This window comes from Lodderomyces beijingensis (assembly GCF_963989305.1).
Source record: "Lodderomyces beijingensis strain CBS 14171 genome assembly, chromosome: 1".
NCBI lineage: Eukaryota > Fungi > Ascomycota > Pichiomycetes > Serinales > Debaryomycetaceae > Lodderomyces > Lodderomyces beijingensis.
The window spans coordinates 1,027,045-1,047,548 of record NC_089970.1 but is presented as its reverse complement, the minus strand read 5'-3'; the positions used below and the strand labels follow the sequence as shown (position 1 = coordinate 1,047,548).

The following is a 20,504-nucleotide window of genomic DNA, read 5'->3' as shown; positions in this document are numbered from 1 at the left end:
TCATTATCATTGTTACATTATAAAACATACATACATATACATATATATATACATCCAAGTTAGAGGTTCTTGAAGCCAAATTGATTTTGACACCAGTTGCTTCCATGTTCAAAGTATTCCTTTTTTGAGACGGTGATTTCTCTAATGATGTCCTGGTTGGTCAAACTAACCCCACCATACCAACTGCGTTCATCCTGAGAGATACCATTTTGCTTCTCGTGCACTTGGACTCTCCAGTTCAGAGGCAATTCCCTGCGTAGTTCAGATAGTAGCCTGTTTTTGAAATTTAGTATATTGGTTGTTCCTCCCACCAATACAATGTTTGCCAGCAACAACGGCCGCGTGACTTCAGGACACGACATGATACTCGAAACGACCAAATCAGTGAGATTTTTGAATGGCGCAGCTTGTAACGTGGAGTTTGAAGCGGTACTGCCATTTGAATCAAAGATTATTTCCGGGTGGTAAAATGATTCGGGCACCGTGAATCTTTCATCGTAAAGCGTAAGCAACTGAGTATCAGCTGGAAGCGGAGGTGTGTCTGGTCCGACAACATAACCGGTGGTGGTGGTCTTGAAATCGGGCAAGACAAACTGGCATCCCAATTGTGCCTTTTTCTTCAATGCCTCGTTGAAATCAGTGGCTAAAAAGCAAGTAGATTCCTTTATAGTGTTGATGAGAATGGGGTCAGCGGAGATATCATAGTGCCTGAACGATATCACTTCCTTGAGCAATCCATTGATCAAGCTACCGCCAATGGGGAGTTTGCGCACACCTTCCCAATGCACCTTTTGGTACAACATCGGCATGATCCAAGTGGAATTGAACCCGGCATCAATAACCAAGGTGAAATCTGGACTCACCTCAGCAGGGTCAACGCTGAACGGCACCAAGCTCGGCGCAGTACATCGATAATACTCCAGAAACCCGTACTCTTCAAACACGATTTGGTCCGTGTTTGATGATAATTGGGGTAGTTGGTAAGGTGTTTCAGTTAGAGTAAGATGGATTTCACTGGGGTCAACTTCCTTTGTCGGCAGCAGAATCTCGTCAAATGTATAGTCCCAAATGGGTTTTTCCGTCTCCCATGACGTCAAGTGGCCTTGTTCAAATGGTCGCTTGATTTGTATGCCTGAAAAATTATTTGTGTGACTTTTGAACTGGTTGCCAAAGTGGATCAACCCGTCTTTAGTTCGCGTTATGGCGTTGAATATCTTGTGTGGTGATGAGTCTGTGCCTTGGTTGAACCCTGCTTTTATGTTATATGCTCCATTATCGATTATTAGATGCTGTTTACTCATTCCCTTGTGCTGATTGAAATTGTGTGTTTGTAAGTGTGTGTGTGGGTGGTGTTGGTGGAAAAAGGTCCGAGATGTCGCGTCGTTTTTCCATCGCCATGTTTAGATAGAGAGAAAGGAGCCGCATTTTCCAGATCTGGGTTGAGGTCACGTGAGTTTGCTTGAGTCTGGTTCGCTGTGGAAAAGCATCCGGTCCAGAAGTCAAAGAGGAGAGTTTATTGGTATATTTGAGCTTGAAAATAGAATTTAGGGGCTGAATTAGAATCTTGCAACGACAAGCAGTGACGGCATAGAGTTTACATAGTTTCTTAAGCATCTGTTATCATGTTTGCCTCACGTGACTCAACTCGTGACGCATGTCACGTGACATTGCAAAGGGAACGCTAGGCACGTGCTGAGACGACATGAAATCAAGCGGGGGGAGATAATACGAGTTCTTCAAAAAAAAAATATTTCCACCTTGATGGGTTTCAGACATGAAATTATAATCGGCGTTCACGGGCGGAACCGGCGTAGAAACAGGAACATTGTTTTCTACGATGAGAGTTGGATGTAGTATTTTCTAAAGTCAAGTGTTTGAAAGAGTCCATTCATGCTGAAAATAAAAAAGACCAACCTTTAAGGGCAAACTGGAATGCCTCGTGATGATGGATTTCCCGGCCCGGTTAGTATTTAAAGCCGTCGCTGGTGTTTTTTTTTTGTTTGCGGCAGCTGAAAGAGAGCCGGCAATAGCGCACATTGTAGCGTGCACTATGGCATCTCACCAAACAGAGGTCACGTGACCGTGGTGAAAAAAATTCACTTTCGCATGCGCTCGGGGATATCGACATATACCGGTAATGTGGATGTCTACAACATGGAAGAACCATTGGTGCATGCTACGTTTAGCCCAAGCGCATGCACCATGAGGATGTGGTGGTGGTGGTCAGACAATCTGACCCACAGGTCCATAAAGAACCTTTTTTTTTTTTTTTTACTTTCTTTCTTTTCGCATCTGGTTCTGTAATGGAATGTCCCATGCGATTCTCCTTAGGAGGAAGTAGAAGGATCGAACACCACAGTTTTCTTTTTTAATTTGTTTTTGGGCGGTGGCGGTTTGTAGTGAAGTTTAAACGCTAGTTTATTCTGCTAACGGAAGGAGCAGAAGAAGCGGAGGCAGAAGCAGAGGCAGAAGAGGATTAAGTGCTCTTGGAAATTTTCAGCTAGTCGATCAACTGTTCTTCTCATTTCATTTCTTCTCGTTTCTCCCCAGTCCGTCTCACCTTCATCTACACTAACAAAACATCCATATCTGATCTTATCTTCATTCTAGCTGCATCCCTTAAAGCTGTGGAGGATAACAAGGAGATAAAAAAAAAATTCGCAATATCTGGTCAATCTTGAGTAAGTTGGGGTACTTCGGATTTGCGCGAACACACCACTATCACCAGTACTACACCCTCATATTTAAAACACAACAGTATCCTACTTCAACACCAGCCAAGGCTGCATACTCAAAATCTAGCTATCTATATCCTAAGCAAATGGCGTTGTTTTCAAAAGTGTTGAATTTCAATTCGGATAGGAAGCAACTGCTGCTGCTGCCCCTGCTGCTGCTGCCTCAGCTTGGAAGCCGGATATTATCGCCGACACTATCCTCAAGATCTAGCTCGGGGCTTACTCCCACATGTTCTGCAGCATCTACCGCGTCATCATCGATTGTTCCAACCAAGTCGGCCAGCTCGATAACCAAGAAATCAACGCGTTCTCACTCTTCATCTGCTTCAAAATCTGGTTCGAAATCGGCTCCCAAAACATGTCCCAATTATACCGTGACCTTCAAACTAGAGTCGCCCCCTATAATCTTGTATGGGCAGCCTTCTGAATCTACAGGATCAATCTTATCTGGCCTTTTGCGGCTCGTGACCCATGCCGAGGTCAAGTTGGAAAAAGTCACATTGTCTCTTATTCAAACAATGAAATACACCAAACCATTTATACTTCCCAACTCGTCGGCCGTGGCCAACTGCTCCGATTGTGTCAATAGGACCGAGGTATTGGCGAGATGGGATGTGCTCACTGCACCAACGACTTTCCCCGCTGCTAACCACGCATATCCCTTTTCACACCTTCTTCCCGGGTCGCTCCCACCTACTTCCAAGCTTGGCTCTTCCCATTCTCAGTCTTTTATCAAATATGACCTTATTGCAGAAGTGCAAGCCACAGACCCCGTGAATAACAAGACATTGGTGTTGCCGATCAATGTATCTCGCCTGATTTTAAGAGGTCCCGACCGCAATTCCTTGCGAGTCTTCCCACCGACAGAAGTCACCGCTACTGCAGTGCTCCCCAATGTGATCCACCCCAAGTCGAGTTTCCCCATTGAACTCACCTTGGAGAATATGGCCAACCGTGAACAACAGCGCCGGTGGAGAATGAGGAAACTCTCGTGGCGCGTTGAAGAAAACATCAAGATTAGAGCGAGAGCTTGTGAAACGCATGGCAAGAAATTGGAAACTCTCGAAAAGACGTTTTTGAAGATTCCAGCAAAGAAGGATAAGAACCAAGGGTTGCATCATAGCACGGTGCAAACTAACATTTCCTTGCTTGCAAATCCCAGCACTCAAGTTCAAGGAACGTTTCGTGCAAATGAAGTAGGCAATAGAGGAGAGTCATTGGCCGATGGAGTGGACCAAATTGTCGAGAATGAGATGAATGATATGGAAGATACGCTCAGAAGCGGACCGCAAAATGCACAACAGAGCTTCCTCGAAGATTTCGGCGATGGCACACATAACACCAATAATACATATAGCCAACAAGCTCAGGGTTCTACCGCAGCGCCATTGACGCCACAAACCTCAGCACCTGATCCGCGAGAATTGGCAAAACATTTGTACCTTGAAGAAACAAGAACCATTAGTTACGGCGACATCAAGTCAGGTTGGAAATCGGATTTTTCAGGACTGGGCAAAATCGAACTCGTTGCTAATATATGTGCCAATCGGTTTTCAACTGGGTCAAACAACCACATTACCGAGGTGAGCACCGATGACACCACCAAGGTTGGCGGGTCAGATTTCAAAAACGGAGCCAACATTTCATGCGATATAGATGACCCCAATATTGGGATATTTGTCAACCATACGCTTATCATGGAAGTTGTCGTTGCCGAAGAATTGGTTCATCGAGTTGAAAGCTCAAGCAACAGCTTACACCCAGTGTCTTCTGCAAACACTCGCGGAGCAACTCTTACCAATCGAAGAAGATCATCGTCTGCAACGGGTTTAGCTCCCGTTGCATCGAATGGAAGCTTGCATAATCCGCATCAAACGCAACACTCGCAACAACAACAACAACATCATCAACAGCAACCACTGTCACCACCACCACCACCACAACAACAACAGCCACAGCAAATGGGGTCGCCTACTGGCGCGGCACGAGTGTTGCGGATGCAATTCAAGCTACCAGTCACGGAAAGAAGCGGACTCGGTATAGCTTGGGACGACGAAGTGCCGCCAACTTACGAAGACGTACGAACTTTGTCGCCGCCAAACTACCATGACCGTAGAGATAGCATTTCGAATGTCTTGCCGAGTGCTCCCCAGAGCGCCGTTTTGCATGATAGTGTCAATGGCACACCCAGTGTTCTTTATGGAAGAGGCGACACCCCCGTTGTTGGAAGCTTTACTCCCTTGGGCAGTGGAGAAGGTATGAGGAGTTTGAACGGCGTGATTGATAACATTCAAGAGCTCTCTTTATAGAAGCTGCACTTTTTTTTATATTTAGAAATTCAAATTTTTTTGGCGGGAACTTACCTTGAAAATTCGGTAAATGTCTCTCAACCAACATTGATCGAATCTGAAAGAGTATCCGAAAACAGTGGTTACTCTTGCTTTACATTGTATTGAAATGATATCAATGGACAAGATCTCTGAACTGTTGTTTTCCAAGGAAGGATATCCAGCGTTTCCATTTTAATAAACTTCTGGGCATCGGATAGGGGCCGTTTTTTTCTTTTCTACAGCCGCGTGGGCTGAATACGTGTGGCGAGAGAGAGAAAAAATAAGAGCTTGGCTCGTGATACGAGTGTTGAAGTTGGAGCCACGCCCAGGATCTGACCTCATAATATCGGATTCACTCACTTGGTAATCTAATCTAGCTGACCTAGAGCTGTGGTTTGCAAGTTGCTATACTTGCAAAAAGAAATCGATTCGAAACGACGCCGCTATAACAAATCGAAATGGTAGAGTATTGTGTTGTTTTGTTATGATTTGCATTTGCACTTGCACCTCCCCCTTTTCCACATCGTCTTTGATACCAACACCCACAAGTCAGAGAACAATCACAATCGACATCAATATGTATATTGACGTCAAGGGCTTTTTTCTGATTACATAGAGGCCGGTGATGCTCTTTCGTTTTTTATTGTATCTTCCCGGTGGATTTCCCGTTTGGTTTTTCGCACCCAGCAAAAGAATCGTTTTAGTTTTGTGTCATGTTCCATGCGCACACATAGAGAAAGAGACTACGCGCTCGCTGTTTTACGATTTCCAAAATCGAGACCAATTTATCCCAATGGAAATCAACGAGCCAGCAGTTTTTTCGGTTGTTTCTGGGATCAAGGATAATTTTCGAAAATTTATGAATGACGGTGGGGATTGTAATTTCGGTTGTAACTTTCGCCTTGTCTGATTAGGCGACGCGTTAGACTAGGTTGCAATGATAATAGATATAGATATAGATATATATATAGAGGACGGGGCTGCCGGTTTCATTCCATTGCGTGGAAACTTTACATCTTTTCATCTTGCCATCTACCAATCATAAATACTCTCCCAAGGATACCCAGAAAGTGAATAGAGCCCCAATTCTCTAACACACACGCTCATTTTTTTTACAAAACTAGTCTAACTTCAGTCAATCGTTTAATTCAAAACCCAACTACAGTTTCCTCCTTTTTTTTTTTTAATAATAGTTCAAGAAACAAACAGAAATAAGAATGAAATTCCCCAGCTTGTTCAATGGATTGGTTTCATTTGCACTCTTGTCATCAACATTTGCAGCTCCAGCTCCAGCTCACAACAGGAAAAGAGCCGAGACCAATGGCGGTAACGAGGTGGTGATTGTCAAGGTTAAAACCACTATTAACCAATACTTTACCAATACTCACATTGTCCATGCTCCAACTACTACATACACTAGCTGGTCAGTCAGTTCCAGCACCACCACCGTGACTCATTACACTGCCACCGTCACCAGTACAATCTGGGGCCAGGCTCGCACGTTTACTACCGTTGCTACTACGCCTGTTTCCGCTGCTGATGTTGCAGCTGTGCCCGAGAATGAAGTCACCAGTTCCACTTCTAGTACTAGTACTACTATTGCTGCTGCTGCTGTTGAAACTACTCCGAGTGCCGAGAGCTCATCTGCTGCTGCTGCTGCGACTACCACCACAGCTAATCAGAATCAAGAAGTTGCCGCTAGTCCCTCCACCACCGCACGCATTGCTCAAGCTACTACTACCACCGCTGCTGATGCCGCTGCACCTCAATCCACCTCACTGAGATCCTCGACGACATCTACATCGTCAACTTCAGTCCAAGCACCATCACCAACTACATCGACTCAGGTAACAGATGGGCCAACGGTTACAAACGCGCCCGTTCCATCGTCGACGGACTCATGGATAATCGAAAACGTCACCACGTACTCCTCCGACGGACAATGCTATATTGATTATGACTATTACTACGATAGTGACACTGCTGACGAGACCGTGACGCTGACGTCTACTGTTTACGCCACCGTTACGCTAGTATGATCCCAAAAGTCAAAATTAAAAAAAAAGAATAAAAAAGGCAATTCAGCCAGCTTTTTTTGTTGTCTTTGGCTCTCTTCGTGTATCGTTGCGTGTATTAGTTGAATGTTAATATCTTATAGATCATGATTTTTTTTTGGGGGGGGGGGGGGGTATTTTTTTTTCGTTTTTTTGCAGCCTGGTTGATGCGTCCTAATGCGGCAATGTTGCAAGTTCTCTCTCGCTATTTTTTTTTTCTGCCTTGAGTGAAATGGAAGTGATATGGTGAGCGCTGGGGTAGAGAAGGCACCAAATACGTAAAAGCACATCTAGAAGGATATCATTTGATGCAACAAATGAATGATCGCGAGGCGTAACGATGGAAAGTTTGTAAGAGGGTTGTCCAACGTCGAGGACTTGTTGTAGGAGTTGCTCTTTGCTATGAAATGGCGATTCACACATAAACTCTACATTATGCGTTTTTCTGATTGGGGACGCACTCGACTTTACAAACCCATCTGTAGACAACAACGACGTTCATGGCTGAAATTTGTAGACAGACGAATGTGTGATGATATAGTGTGTGATGTGGGATGATATACTGTGTGATGTGTGATGTGTAATGCTGTGGGCAAGAATGTGTTGAGCGTAGACTTCCCGATTGGGTAATATGTTACTCTCAACTACTTTTTTTCCAAAGAACTCAGACAAAACCCTAAGAAGTTGCACGTGATATTGGACTGGCCTTTTTTTTTTTTTCGCCCTCTACTGTCGCATCCAGTACTCTCACACCTCCCGCACACACACACACACCCACCAACAGAGAAAAGAAAATCGATTTTCAGCAGCGGCCCACCCGAAGGAAAGAGAGCTTGTCAAGACAGTGAATCAACATTAGACAAGATGGGTATGTTTGAAGCGACGACGATGATGTATCAGACTATGACCGTACATATCCCTGTTAGCCGCAGAAGGAGGAGTTGAAACTAAGCGAGATGGCGTAACCAGCGTTTGAATACAAGCAAGGAAGGAGCCCTTGACCAAAATTGAAAAATTGTAAAGATGGACAACTTTAGAAGGGTTATCAGGGGCAAAATTTTCCCACTCGAGCTCAACAGTTTCACAGGCTAGTTAGTTAAGATCAGATATGTTCCAAGTGCCAACGGACTAGGACGTTGATTGCGGGACCACGAAAAGTCAAAGTTTTTTTGTATTTTCATTCAGTTCAGGAGTTTGGCCAGGATCAACAGCTCTGACAAAACTACAGGGGTATCAAGGGTCAATAAATTTTTTTTTTGATCATGTTATACTAACTCCATAAAATCCATAGTTAACGTTCCAAAGACCAGAAAGACCTACTGTAAAGGTAAGGAATGTCGCAAACACACTCAACACAAGGTGACTCAATACAAGGCCGGTAAAGCCTCATTGTTTGCTCAAGGTAAGAGAAGATACGACAGGAAACAAAAGGGTTACGGTGGTCAAACCAAGCCAGTTTTCCACAAGAAGGCCAAGACCACCAAGAAGGTTGTTTTGAGATTGGAATGTGTCGTTTGCAAGACCAAGGCTCAATTGGCTTTGAAGAGATGTAAGCATTTCGAATTGGGTGGTGACAAGAAACAAAAAGGTCAAGCTTTGCAATTTTAAAACTTTTTATTGCCATTATCATTTATGCAATTGGATTGATTTGATGAGGAAGATGGTGATGACGGAGTGGCGTATAGCGCTTTGTTTTTGAGAAGTTTTGAAAATAATCTTTTTTAATGTACATTACTACTTACGAGATTGGAGATGTAGATGTGCCTTGTTTTCGCTTTGGGCGGTGGAGGAAAACTGTTCAGTTGGTCCTACGTCAGTGAGCTCTACTGGTTTTCTAGAGGTTTGACAATCACAGCAAGGGTTTTGAAAAAACTGGGATTAAAAGCAAAAGTCAACGAAGGTGGCAAAAGATTCCGTTTAAAGTAACCTTTGCTTCATTTGCAACAGGTATGACTACTTCCCACCTTCTCTTTTTTTTGCACAGGTTCAAGATTAGATGACGAGATAAAGAGTGTCAGACGAAAGGAATGCCCAACAATTTCCCCTCCTAATTACTCTTCATTATCTGGCCGCCGGAGAATGGCTAAGGGAAAAAATGACTAGTTTCCGCTATTCGAGCTACGAGAAAGCCAAACGTCTTGTTCACTGGGTTTTTAACTCAATGAACAAGTCCATATGTTTTCAAAAATGGAGTGGGCATCTGCTGGCACTTGAAAGTTCACTTTGAAACTAAGCTGCAACTTTTTGTCTGTAAACTTCGTGTTTCATGCGGTTTCCCTTTCAGTCTCCCTCTCTATCTGCTCATCATTCATGATTCGGCAGTAACTACAGATCATGTGTTGGATCAAGATGCGTATCGCCCACTTTCTTCAGCTCTCAAACGTGGGCTTTTGTTGCACTCAGCTAACACTTTTCACACACATAATCTTTCCAACCAAAAATTCAACTCCCTACAATACACCTAAACAGCTTGACTCCCCCAAGCGAGCAACTTGAAAAGTGAAAAAGCTCAATCTATCTACGGGTGGAAAGTGGCTGCAGAGTCAATATCGTGGAGAGCTGGTCGCGCCAAAAAATCGCCCTTCCACACAACAACAATCACAACAAATAACACCAAAGTCAAACAATCAAACAATTAAACAAAAAAAAAAACAAAAAAAAGGAGAGGAAAATTATCAACTAATTTCCCATGTTTACACGGTTCAGCCCATTTCTTTAACATTTGATTCAGCAGTAACTTCCACCACAACTACACAGTAGACATTCCCGCCGACAGATCCTTTTTTTTTTAGTGCTTTTCAACAACTGTGTCGCCATAATCTTGCACACGCACTTGAAGGAAAAAGAAAACCAAGTACGGAACACACTCATTTTTTTTTGCTTTGTATCTTTCCAGGTCCAATTTCGAGATAGCAAAGGCTTGACACCGATCTTTGCATAGAGATATATAGTCAAGCACAAAGTATCGTCAAGGCTGAAACTTAGCGTATCATGAACTTTGATGATTTGACAGAAGAACAGAAGCAGCAACTATATCTTCAGCATTTACAACAGCAGCAACAATTACAGCAGCAACAACAACAACGACAACAACATGCAAACTCTCATTATGGCCAACAACAGAGCCGCCAACAACAGTACCCCCCACAGCAACAGGCACACTCGTTGTCGCACCATGACGACAGCTATATGGACGAGGATACAACCCAGATAATCGAAGAGCCGCCAGTTCAGCTACACGAGCATTCACCGGTTCGCGCCAATCAACAACAGCAATATTTATCAGCCCCAGATCAGTATGCGCTACACACGGTGCCATCGCCGAAGTTTGCCCATCTGGAAAGACTAGATGGTGGTGAATACCCAAACCACTATAGCAATGGTCGAGGCGTGCAATTTAGTTCTATTGATTCAATGAATTTCCAGCCACCAGGAACCCAGTTTACTCAATTGAATAACCAGAGTAGTACCAATCTTTCTGAGATTAGTAGTGGTCACTCGGTATTATCGAATTCATACTTGCCTTTACATGATAAGTTGACGCCGCCTGTACAGCAATCTCAAGCTCCAGCCACTACAATTCAACAGCAGCAGCAGCAACAACAACAACAACAACAACAACAGCAGCAACAACAACAGCAGCAACAACAACAACAGCAGCAACAACAACAACAACAACAGCAACAGCAACAGCAACAACAACAACAACAACAACAACAACAACAACAACAACAACAACAACAACAACAACAACAACAACAACAACAGTACCATAGCCAACACCAAAACCAAAATCAACACCAGCATCAGCATCATGAGCAGAGCGTCAATAATGCATTCACGCCGTTGAACTCGCGTGGGTTGGAATCGGGCGGTTCGCAACATCAGCAAGCACCCGAGGCTTCGAGTTATGTCTATTTCAACCGACAACCACATCTCTTACCTATTGAAGTGCAAGATCGCGGCAAGGCCATCAAGTTGAAAATGGAAGATTTTTATAACCAGGCTATTACTCATGCCGTGGAGAGAAATCTGAGACGGTTGGAAATGGAGCGTAAGTTGATTAATGAAGGCGCGGGGATCTCGGAGGAGCGCAAGAATAGACATATCCTGAACTACCACAAGAAGGAAACGCAATTTTTAAGGTTGAGAAGAACGAAATTGGCGTTGGAAGATTTCGAAACGATTAAAGTTATCGGGAAAGGTGCGTTTGGCGAAGTTAGATTAGTGCAGAAACGAGATAACGGAAACATTTACGCGATGAAGACCTTGTTGAAGTCTGAAATGTTCAAGAAGGATCAATTGGCTCATGTGCGTTCGGAAAGAGACGTGTTGGCCAATAGTGACTCGCCCTGGGTGGTTTCGTTGTTGTACTCGTTTCAAGATTCGCAATATCTTTACTTGATTATGGAATATTTACCCGGAGGCGATTTGATGACGATGTTGATTAGATGGCAGATTTTTACTGAAGATATCACCAGGTTCTATATGGCCGAGTGTGTCTTGGCCTTGGAGGCCATTCATCGGTTGGGGTTTATCCACCGTGATATCAAGCCCGATAATATCTTGATTGATAGACGTGGTCACATCAAAATCAGTGATTTTGGCTTGTCCACGGGGTTCCACAAGACCCACGACTCCAACTATTACAAGAAGTTGTTGGAAGAGAACCCTAGTAACCCATTACAGGCCAATCAGTTGACCGCTGCAGGTTCCTTGAATGGGAGAAACTCCATGATGGTTGATGCTATACATTTGACAATGTCGAATCGACAACAGATGCAAACGTGGAGAAAATCCCGAAGATTGATGGCTTACTCCACGGTGGGGACCCCCGATTATATTGCACCTGAGATTTTCGTGCACCAGGGGTATGGCCAAGAATGCGATTGGTGGTCGCTTGGAGCGATTATGTTTGAGTGTTTAGTTGGGTGGCCGCCTTTTTGCGCCGAGACGCCTCATGAAACGTATAGGAAAATCATCAATTGGCAAGAGACGTTACAGATACCCGATGATGTGCATTTATCGCCAGAAGCAGAGGACTTGATTAAGAAATTGTTGACTTCAGCTGAACATCGACTTGGGCGTTATGGAGGATCAGATGAGATTAAACAGCATTCCTTTTTCCGAGGTGTGGACTGGGACACGATTCGTAAGGTTGATGCGCCGTTCATCCCCAAGCTTCGCTCGATTACTGATACGAGGTTCTTCCCTACTGATGAGTTGGAGAATATTCCCGATAACCCTGTGTTGACCAAGGCGATGGAGCAGCGCGAGTTGGATGCGAAGAAGGGCGGCGCTGGCAGAAACCAGAACTCTAAGGAGGATTTGCCGTTTATTGGTTATACTTATTCGAGATTTGACTATTTGACAAGAAAGAATGCTATTTGATTGAATGAAATGCTATGATGGCATCAACAGTTGTTGTTTTAGACAGAGACAGTAAGAGAGATAAAGTAGAGTAATTTATAGAGACATTCTTGATTGATGAGGCAATAAGCACAGTTTTATGCTACGTTACGAGAAACACGGCTCTACATGTTTTTTTTTTTTTTTTTCTTCAAAACGAGCGGGATAACCATGCATGATATTTTTAGGTTGAGATTACGCTTGAAGCCCCGGATGCTGAAGCCGTCACGTCTTGCCCTCCTCCTTTTCCAAGATAGCCGGTTTCCGGGTCGCGTGTGCCGAGCCCACCTCGTTGGTGGTGGGTGGTGTCAACGTGCGAGCCACTTGATGACTTGCAAGAAATTTAGAGTTTGGAAAAATTCAAGCGTTGCGCGGCGTAATCCCATGTTTCTTCCACCTTTATGAGGTTCTGCCATGCATCTTTTTCCCTTCTAGCGGCGTGCCCACTTGCAACGTCGTTAGGTGTAAGCCGCTGCGCCCGTGCTCGTGTGGGGACCCTCTCGTTCAAGATGCGCTTACTGCCTCCATGGTCGCTTCTCCACCGTGGCCCTCCGACTCGCTGGAAAAGCCAAGAAGTGGGTTTTTTATTTCGGGAAAGTGTTGAAATGGCCATGGTGAGAAACCGGTGATAGACAATTTCAGCGTCGGGTATAACGTCCGCATCGGAAATAAAAAAAAAAAGAAAGGCCAACCGTTGCACGGAGACAAACCTGGAAAGATAAACCTCTAACATCAACTACAGTTTTAACTCTAGTCCCTGTTTCTCGGGGAGTTGCATTCTGCCCCTCTCTCTCTTTCGTCTCGTCTCGTCCAAGGTTGTTCACAAACTAAAAATCGCGCGAGAGTTTGCCGAGGGGTGGGGGATCCTCTGTTTCGCTCTTAGGGGGTGTTTTTTTTTTCTTTACCTTGAGCCATGGCGCTCACGAGATTTCCGCATTGATTGCCACAACCACAGGGCACAAACCACGATAACGTGCGGCCAGCAGCAGATTAAGTCGACGATAACCTTGCTCAACCCTTTCCTTCTCTATATCTCTCCCTCTTTGTCTTGTTGTTTGAGGGTTGGAGAGGAAGCGGAAGTTTTTCCAAAGAGAGCAAACGGGGGAAAACTCTGTCGTCTGGCATCTCCCGAGAGTTCCGTGCAAAGAACACCTGAGATGCGGGTCCAGACCGAAAAAGGGTCATTACTAATATGCACCGGGGGCTTAATGAAAGACGTTTTGTCTCGCGCTGTGTGAAGCAGCTGTCGTTTTGGCTATGAGGAGCCCGCAGCGACCCATCCCACTCTCTCCGGCCCATCCTCCGTGCCCAGTTCCCAGTTGCGAGCTAAATTCCTCGCGGTGGAACGCAGTGGTGATACTTTCGAGTGGGCTGTGTTTAACTTCAAAAAACGGCTCCGTTGATCTGGGAGGAAAAAAGGCCCGTCTCCGTTGTTGTCTTAGCTATACCTGATACCGATAACCTCGCTGTGGCCCCCCTCTCCCTCTACCCACGGGACGGGAAATCTCAAGTGAGATACGCGGGGTTTCCCACCGTTCCGTTGCGGCATAGCCAATTAAAGCAACGCAATCTTGGTTGGCTGTTTTTTTTTCGTATTGTTGTAATGGGTGGTGGCTAATCGTAACTTGCTACGGACCTAGAATAATCAAGAACCTTTTTCCTCTCCCTCCTACTTTCCTACTTCCTACCCCCGTACTTCCCCTACGGTGTGTTTTTTCTCCCTCCCCCTAATTGGCAAAATTAGTGGCATGACACGTTGGTGGCAAAAGTGTTGCTAGAGTTACTGTGTGGGATATACAATATACATATCACCAGACTACACCTCACTCATGGAATCATGTGATGTCACCCACGGGAGACGGGGGGAGTTGGAGCTGAAAAAAATAAACAAAAAAAGAGCGCAATCGAAAGATGATTATCATCTTCTTCCTTGCTGCCGCTACTCTCTCCTTGGCCGAGTTTTCTTGTGCGAGGAAAACATTCACAGATGGTAATTTTTGCTATTCGGATGCCCTGCTACTGCTGCTACTGCTTTAGAAAGGTGTTTCATATCGAGTCTATTGAGAAAAGGAAGTGCAGTTGATGCTCGTAACCCTTAATTTTTTGGATTGTTTTTTTTTTATTTTTTTTTTTTTTTTGCTCAATAGCGGCGATCATTCTGCTGCCAATTTGATTGAGCTCAAGAGTGTACACCACTCCTGGTCAATTATGGTTTAAAAAAGAGAGAGGTTAGGGTGGAAGGTGGACGGTGGAGGGGAGGTTTTGACTCCTGTTGCCTTCTCAAACCACGAGCAAACACGTTGGCCCCCCCACTTTCCATGAAGATCCATTCTTCTCTGCTTCAAGATATGCCCGGCAAATAAGAATGGTATAGGGCTGCAAAATTAGGTCCAGAGGGTTAAACAAAAAAAGAACACACACAATTAAAGCTGCTCTCTACTTCTGGCTGTTGTTGTATTGTTTAGTGAATTGAGCAGATTGAATGATCCATTTGAGATACATGTCCCCCTTCATTGAATGCATATTTTTGAGTTCTATGCTCATGCAGCGGCGACAATGTGACCCAACCCTATTTCGGCTCATATTTGTCAATAGTACCCCGGTAACAAACAACCGGAGAGAAAGAAAGAGAAGAGCTTAGCTTGACTAATGGTGATGGTGTACTTGAACTTCTACCAGTATTACTGCTACTAGTACTACTACTATGATGTAAGTATATATATACTCTTTAAAATTGCCACACTCGCTGGCGGAGATAAATAGATATAAATATACACCGGAACGAATCCTTTTTATCTTTTCTTATTATATTTTTTACAGCCGAAATTTTGAATTGATTTTCAATCTTCATACCCAAACCAGTTCCTTAGGGATACCGTCCGGAGCACTTTTTCAAGGGTAAGACCAACTGCATCGTTGTTGAAGTTTTCTCAATCTTTTCCACAACCACCTTGAATTGAGTGCAAAAAATGAAGTTTTCCGGTATTCTACTATTGCTCACGGCAACCACCACCACGACCGTTTCCGCCATGGTCATGGACTCGGAGCCAATGGACTCCTCGGTCGCTCCTCACGCTTACACCCACAGCCACAACCACAACCAAGACCAAGACCAAGACCACGCTAGCGCAAGCGCAAGCGCTAGCGTGAGTGGTGACGATTATGACTCAAATGGCAGCAGCACCTCTGAAACACGCAAATTGGTGCCCATCCCCCACGTTTCTAAGCACCAGCATGGTTTGCCAATCTTGCAAACTCACCTTTTACCAGAAGAGAAACTATTCTGGGAAAATTACAACACTACAACGTATTTCACGGTTGCCTCTAACCACCGGCCGGCATTATACATCCACATCATTGTCGGCTTGTTCTCCATCTTTGTCTTGTACCCAGTTTGCCTCATTTTCAACAATTTAAACATGACCAAAACCTACCTTGCTTCATTGCTCGTGTATTCAGCCTTTATGGTGCTCTCGCTATTAAACTACTCCATCTTTATCAACTCGATACCAAATATATACCCGGGAAACGCCTACAACAAGATGATTATAATCTTGTTTGTCACAACGTGCTTGCAGTTGCTTTTGGCCGTGCTTAAGAAACCCAAAATTGACAATTCCTGCAACTCGACCTTCCAGGCCAGTGATAGCGGCAGCAGCGGCGGCTCCTATTTCAGTCTTCGCCCTTCGTCTAGTGGAGAAGACGTGTCGGAGTCGTCGCTGATTGATTCCTCGACCCCCGTCGATATCGAGAAAATGATTAAGCCCGAGTCCCCCATTTACAGATTCAAGAAAAACTGGATCTTGCATGTTTCGAAATTCCGCAACTTTTTCAACATTGCATTCAATTTGTTAAACTGGGGCCATTTTTTCTACTTTTTTGCCTTGATCCCCACGGCAATTGCCACTTTTTGTTTATACGGCCAGGGCATTACCGTTTTCAACTTGTTGGCCCATTTCATCAAAGGTGGCGTTTTCTTCGCCTATGGCGTCTTAAGTCTTGCAAGATATTGCGGAGGCTTTGCTAACAAAGGCTGGTCGTGGAACCACAAGTTTGTCGAGGGCAACCTGCCCAAGTTGAATTACTGGCAACGATTCCAAAACAAGGGGCTTTGGACGATGGAGATGATTGAAAGCTCTCTCATTTTGTTTTACGGCTCCACCAATATTTTTTTGGAACATTTGAGCAACGCCGGAAAGGAATGGTCGGCTAAGGATTTACAACACGTTTCCATTGCGTTTATCTTTATCGGGTGTGGCTTATGCGGGGTGCTCACCGAGTTGAAATTACAAGATTGGAGATTTGAGCAAGCCGTAGCCAATTTCAAAAAAGCCAACTCGGCCGAGGTAGTTGCCGAATCGCACATAATCAAAGCTAGCCCCGGTTTCAGTCCCAACCCATTCCCCGTGTTGACCATCTACTGGACTGGTGTTCTCATGTCGAAGCACCAGCAGGCATCAGAGTTGTCGACCGAGATTCACACGCAATGGGGCAATATGTTTATCCTCGGATGCGCGTTCAGATTCATCACTTATTTGCTAATGTTGTTGAACCCAAACATGTCCGGAAGCTTGACTCGTCCGCTGAGGCCAATCACCGAGTTGATTGTTTCCTTCAGCTTACTCTGCGGCGGCATGATCTTTATGGAGTCCACTGATCCCGTGATTTTGTCATTCGAGTACTATGGCCTCACTTCCATGTTCACTTTGAATGTGAGTCTTGGCTTAGTCACTTTGTTCATGGGATGGATGATGACTCTCTTTTCAGTCAAGGACTGGCTAAAGAGCAAGTACAAGACTGGAACTCAAGCGAGTCCATGAGCAAAAAAGAAAAGAAAAGAAAAGATTATGTTAGACGAAATTGAGTTCGCTGTACGTACCACTAGGTTTGTTTTTTTTTTCTTTTTTGATTTTCGCTGTTGCTTCTTTGCTGTTTTTGATTATACACTCAAGTTTCTATTTTAATTCCCATGGAGGAGTTTGACAACTCCCATATAATGTGGGTTTTTACTTAATGCTTAATAACTTATTGCTTCAAATTTGAAATCTATTTATTGACTTCATATAAATCGAGAGAATAGAATAGGAATTTTTGAGTGTGACCTCTCACCTTTGGTCCTTGTTGAAAAATTGGGGATGTCGTATCAATGTGTCACAAACCCACAACCCTTGAAACATTTTGCAGCCAAAATCTTTACATGGGCTCCAGGCTTAGTCCCGGATTTCCAATATTGATCCCCTTCTCCTCCCCGCAGATACACACTGGGGAAACGTAAAACTCCGACACGTTGCATTTGGTCGCCTAGATAACGCAACTAATGCCAAACCATGCGAGTCAATGGGGATAGGATTTTTTTTTTTGACATTTCGCCTAATCGTACATCGTCCCCTCCCTGTAGCCCCCCTGGGTGCAAAAAAAAAAAAAAAGCGACAAAAACCCCAACAATAAAAAGCAGGGGAAATTCACCACAACCCGTACCCCCCAAATTAACGGCTTCTTCAATCGCCATTTTCTTTCATCATGTTGAGAGTTCGCACCACCACGAGAACAGCATTGAGGTTCCTTCCACCGCTAGCGCACCGCGCAGCGATACCACGACCATACCGCACCTTCGCCACACAAACACCCAGCGAGCCCGCTCCAAAATCCAAGCAACCCCCACAACCATCACAGCAGCAGGCTCGAAAATCCGATTTGGCATGGACGGGCGAAGAGCTAAACTACGACGAGATATCCCCGCGTGCATCCTTCGACTACTTCGTGCGCGACTTGCAGACCGTGAAACGCCACTTCAACTCGCAACCTTTCGCCCAGATCTCACCGGGATGTCTCATTGACAAGTTGATTGACGTTGTCGAGGCCAACGTTGAAGATGGCAAGTTGAGCACGATTAAGCGCGAGGTGTTTGACGTTTACCCGTTTATCCGCTTGATTAATGTTCTCCCTGAGGTGTGGCGCGTGCATTGCGAGTCGACGCGCGTGTTGGATGAGTGGGCTCAGATGAGGGTGGACGTGGGCGAGGGGGATGAGGTTAAGGTTTTGCCGAAGCGGTATGCTGTTGATGCTTATAAGGAGCGGTTTTTCAGACCGAAGCGGTCTGGTGAGGGCGAGAGCGAGAGCGAGGGAGAGTGAGAGGAAAGGGCATTTGTGTATAGTCGGTCGTTATTATCTACTCCAGATATTGATTTCTCTATTCGTACGGTCTCTAACTTTAGCGCACGTGACTTGATATAAACTGTGAAGACTTGATCAGCTTGAAGTGGTGAGACACCCCACTTCAAGCTGATGTCGATTCTACCGTCTCCCATGGTTTACTCCATTTCAACCTCGGCGGCGGGGAAGCTTTGCATTCCACGCAGCACAAACACAAATTTGAACCCCGTCGTGGCGCCAGTCGTGCCATTCCACGCCCGCAACCGCTTCACAGTTTCAGCATCACTCAAATCAGGCACTTTGTAACCGGTGTCAAACATGTGTTCCTCGTGTTTGACCTTCTCCTGCAAGATCTTCTGCTTAGCAGCAATGGGTCTCCCCTTGCGATGACTTTTCTCCATCTCCGCCAATTTCACCTTATCTTGCTCTATGTATCTCGTGATGAGATTTTTGATATCTTGCAAGGTGTACTCTGTCCGCGTCTCGTTTTCAATTTGAGTTTGGATGTAGCTGACGATGACCAACTCGTTGCTTTTCTTTTCTATCGAGTCGAGCTTCTTTTGATGAAGGTGTTTTTCCCGGACCGTGGCTCGATTTAGTTGCTTGAATTTGCGGCCTTTGATGTGGATCGAGCCTGTTGATTTCGAGAGGTTTTTGGTGACTTTGTTCAAGCTGTGTGCTATTGGCATCGTGTGAGAGCGTCTACGATTTTATCTATGGCTGTGGTTGACTCTGTGCTTGTATATATGGCTGTGGTTGTCTTAAGGGTGGGAGATGAGATGGTGATATTTATAGAACGGGAAAATTATCAAGGGTAGAAACCAGGCTGCTGGTGTGAAAAATATCTCACCACCACCACACAACAAGAACCATGAAACAACATCAACCAAGTGGATTCCAATTCAAGCCATATCTCACCAAACTATCAAAGACAAACCCCATACCATCCCCCTTTCATCTTCCCACTCACCTCATCAAAATCTACCCCCCTCCACACCATCACACCAAAATCCCACATAGACGTGCACTAAGCTCAAAAACCAAACCAGTAAAGTGAGTTAGGAAAAACAACAAACCGTTCAAATTTTTCTTTCCACAAACGAAGAAAACACCACCAAAACACCCAAAGCTACACCACTCCAGCTCCGTATCCCCCCCTGTAACAAGAAGCAATGGTCAAATACACCGAAGAACAACTCCTTACAATCAAGGATGAACAAACCTACGTCCCGCAACCGCAGATCCTCGCAGCGTTCAACGAGATGATTGAACAAGTTAAAGAACACGCAATCCAACAACAACAACAACAAGCACCACCACAATCGTCGTCACAGCAACAGCAGAAATGGAGAAGCGGCGATACGTACATCGACGAACGCGGCAACGAGAGATCGTACCAGCACATGAACCGCCGCCGTGGCTCTAGGTCCGGTAATGGCGAAAAGAAGCCGTTTGTGAAGAAGAGCAAGGAGGTGGTGAAGGATGAAGATGGATGGGAGACGACGTTGACGAACACGACAGCGGCTCATCGTGGTAGTGTGGGTGAAGATGGCATCGATGAGCGGAATATGTTTGGTGATGCCGTTGGTGGTGGTTCTGGCGCGGGCGAAAAGGGTTCGGGTTCGGGTTCTGGCTCGGGCGTCGGTGTTAGAGCTAGACCGAATAATAAGAATTTGGGTAGTTCCAAAGCTGTTGATCCTCGTGAGATTGTCAGTGATAAACAGACTAGATCGTTCAATGCCTTTGCGGCGCTAGAGGGTGACGACGATGATGACGAAGAAGAGGAAGAATAATGAGAGTATGGTGTTCAAGGTGGTGTCTTT

The 20,504-nt window shown here is 44.9% G+C and overlaps 9 protein-coding genes across 9 annotated transcripts; 7 read left to right on the top strand and 2 right to left on the bottom strand. All coding sequences in view use genetic code 12, as the record gives it.

The window, feature by feature from the left end:
- Positions 1-59: 59 nt before the first annotated feature.
- Positions 60-1,301, bottom strand: LODBEIA_P04390 (uncharacterized protein; the record flags this gene model as incomplete). The annotated part of the gene is made up of 1 exon (XM_066974605.1): positions 60-1,301. One exon carries the CDS (start codon positions 1,299-1,301, stop codon positions 60-62), a length of 1,242 nt encoding a protein of 413 aa, XP_066827377.1.
- Positions 1,302-2,821: 1,520 nt separating this feature from the next.
- On the top strand, positions 2,822-5,044 carry LODBEIA_P04380 (uncharacterized protein; the record flags this gene model as incomplete). Its single annotated transcript, XM_066974594.1, has 1 exon — positions 2,822-5,044. One exon carries the CDS (start codon positions 2,822-2,824, stop codon positions 5,042-5,044), a length of 2,223 nt encoding a protein of 740 aa, XP_066827376.1.
- A 1,238-nt stretch (positions 5,045-6,282) lies between these two features.
- On the top strand, positions 6,283-7,104 carry LODBEIA_P04370 (uncharacterized protein; the record flags this gene model as incomplete). Its single annotated transcript, XM_066974583.1, has 1 exon — positions 6,283-7,104. The coding sequence occupies one exon, from the start codon at positions 6,283-6,285 to the stop codon at positions 7,102-7,104; it is 822 nt and encodes a 273-aa protein (XP_066827375.1).
- Positions 7,105-7,983: 879 nt separating this feature from the next.
- LODBEIA_P04360 (60S ribosomal protein eL42) lies at positions 7,984-8,727 on the top strand (the record flags this gene model as incomplete). Its single annotated transcript, XM_066974572.1, has 2 exons — positions 7,984-7,987; positions 8,411-8,727. The coding sequence occupies 2 exons, from the start codon at positions 7,984-7,986 to the stop codon at positions 8,725-8,727; spliced, it is 321 nt and encodes a 106-aa protein (XP_066827374.1).
- A 1,383-nt stretch (positions 8,728-10,110) lies between these two features.
- Positions 10,111-12,510, top strand: LODBEIA_P04350 (uncharacterized protein; the record flags this gene model as incomplete). The annotated part of the gene is made up of 1 exon (XM_066974561.1): positions 10,111-12,510. One exon carries the CDS (start codon positions 10,111-10,113, stop codon positions 12,508-12,510), a length of 2,400 nt encoding a protein of 799 aa, XP_066827373.1.
- A 2,987-nt stretch (positions 12,511-15,497) lies between these two features.
- Positions 15,498-17,348, top strand: LODBEIA_P04340 (uncharacterized protein; the record flags this gene model as incomplete). Its single annotated transcript, XM_066974550.1, has 1 exon — positions 15,498-17,348. The coding sequence occupies one exon, from the start codon at positions 15,498-15,500 to the stop codon at positions 17,346-17,348; it is 1,851 nt and encodes a 616-aa protein (XP_066827372.1).
- Positions 17,349-18,048: 700 nt separating this feature from the next.
- Positions 18,049-18,660, top strand: LODBEIA_P04330 (uncharacterized protein; the record flags this gene model as incomplete). Its single annotated transcript, XM_066974539.1, has 1 exon — positions 18,049-18,660. One exon carries the CDS (start codon positions 18,049-18,051, stop codon positions 18,658-18,660), a length of 612 nt encoding a protein of 203 aa, XP_066827371.1.
- Positions 18,661-18,839: 179 nt separating this feature from the next.
- LODBEIA_P04320 (uncharacterized protein) lies at positions 18,840-19,370 on the bottom strand (the record flags this gene model as incomplete). The annotated part of the gene is made up of 1 exon (XM_066974528.1): positions 18,840-19,370. The coding sequence occupies one exon, from the start codon at positions 19,368-19,370 to the stop codon at positions 18,840-18,842; it is 531 nt and encodes a 176-aa protein (XP_066827370.1).
- Positions 19,371-19,853: 483 nt separating this feature from the next.
- LODBEIA_P04310 (uncharacterized protein) lies at positions 19,854-20,474 on the top strand (the record flags this gene model as incomplete). Its single annotated transcript, XM_066974517.1, has 1 exon — positions 19,854-20,474. The coding sequence occupies one exon, from the start codon at positions 19,854-19,856 to the stop codon at positions 20,472-20,474; it is 621 nt and encodes a 206-aa protein (XP_066827369.1).
- Between the last annotated feature and the right edge of the window lie 30 nt (positions 20,475-20,504).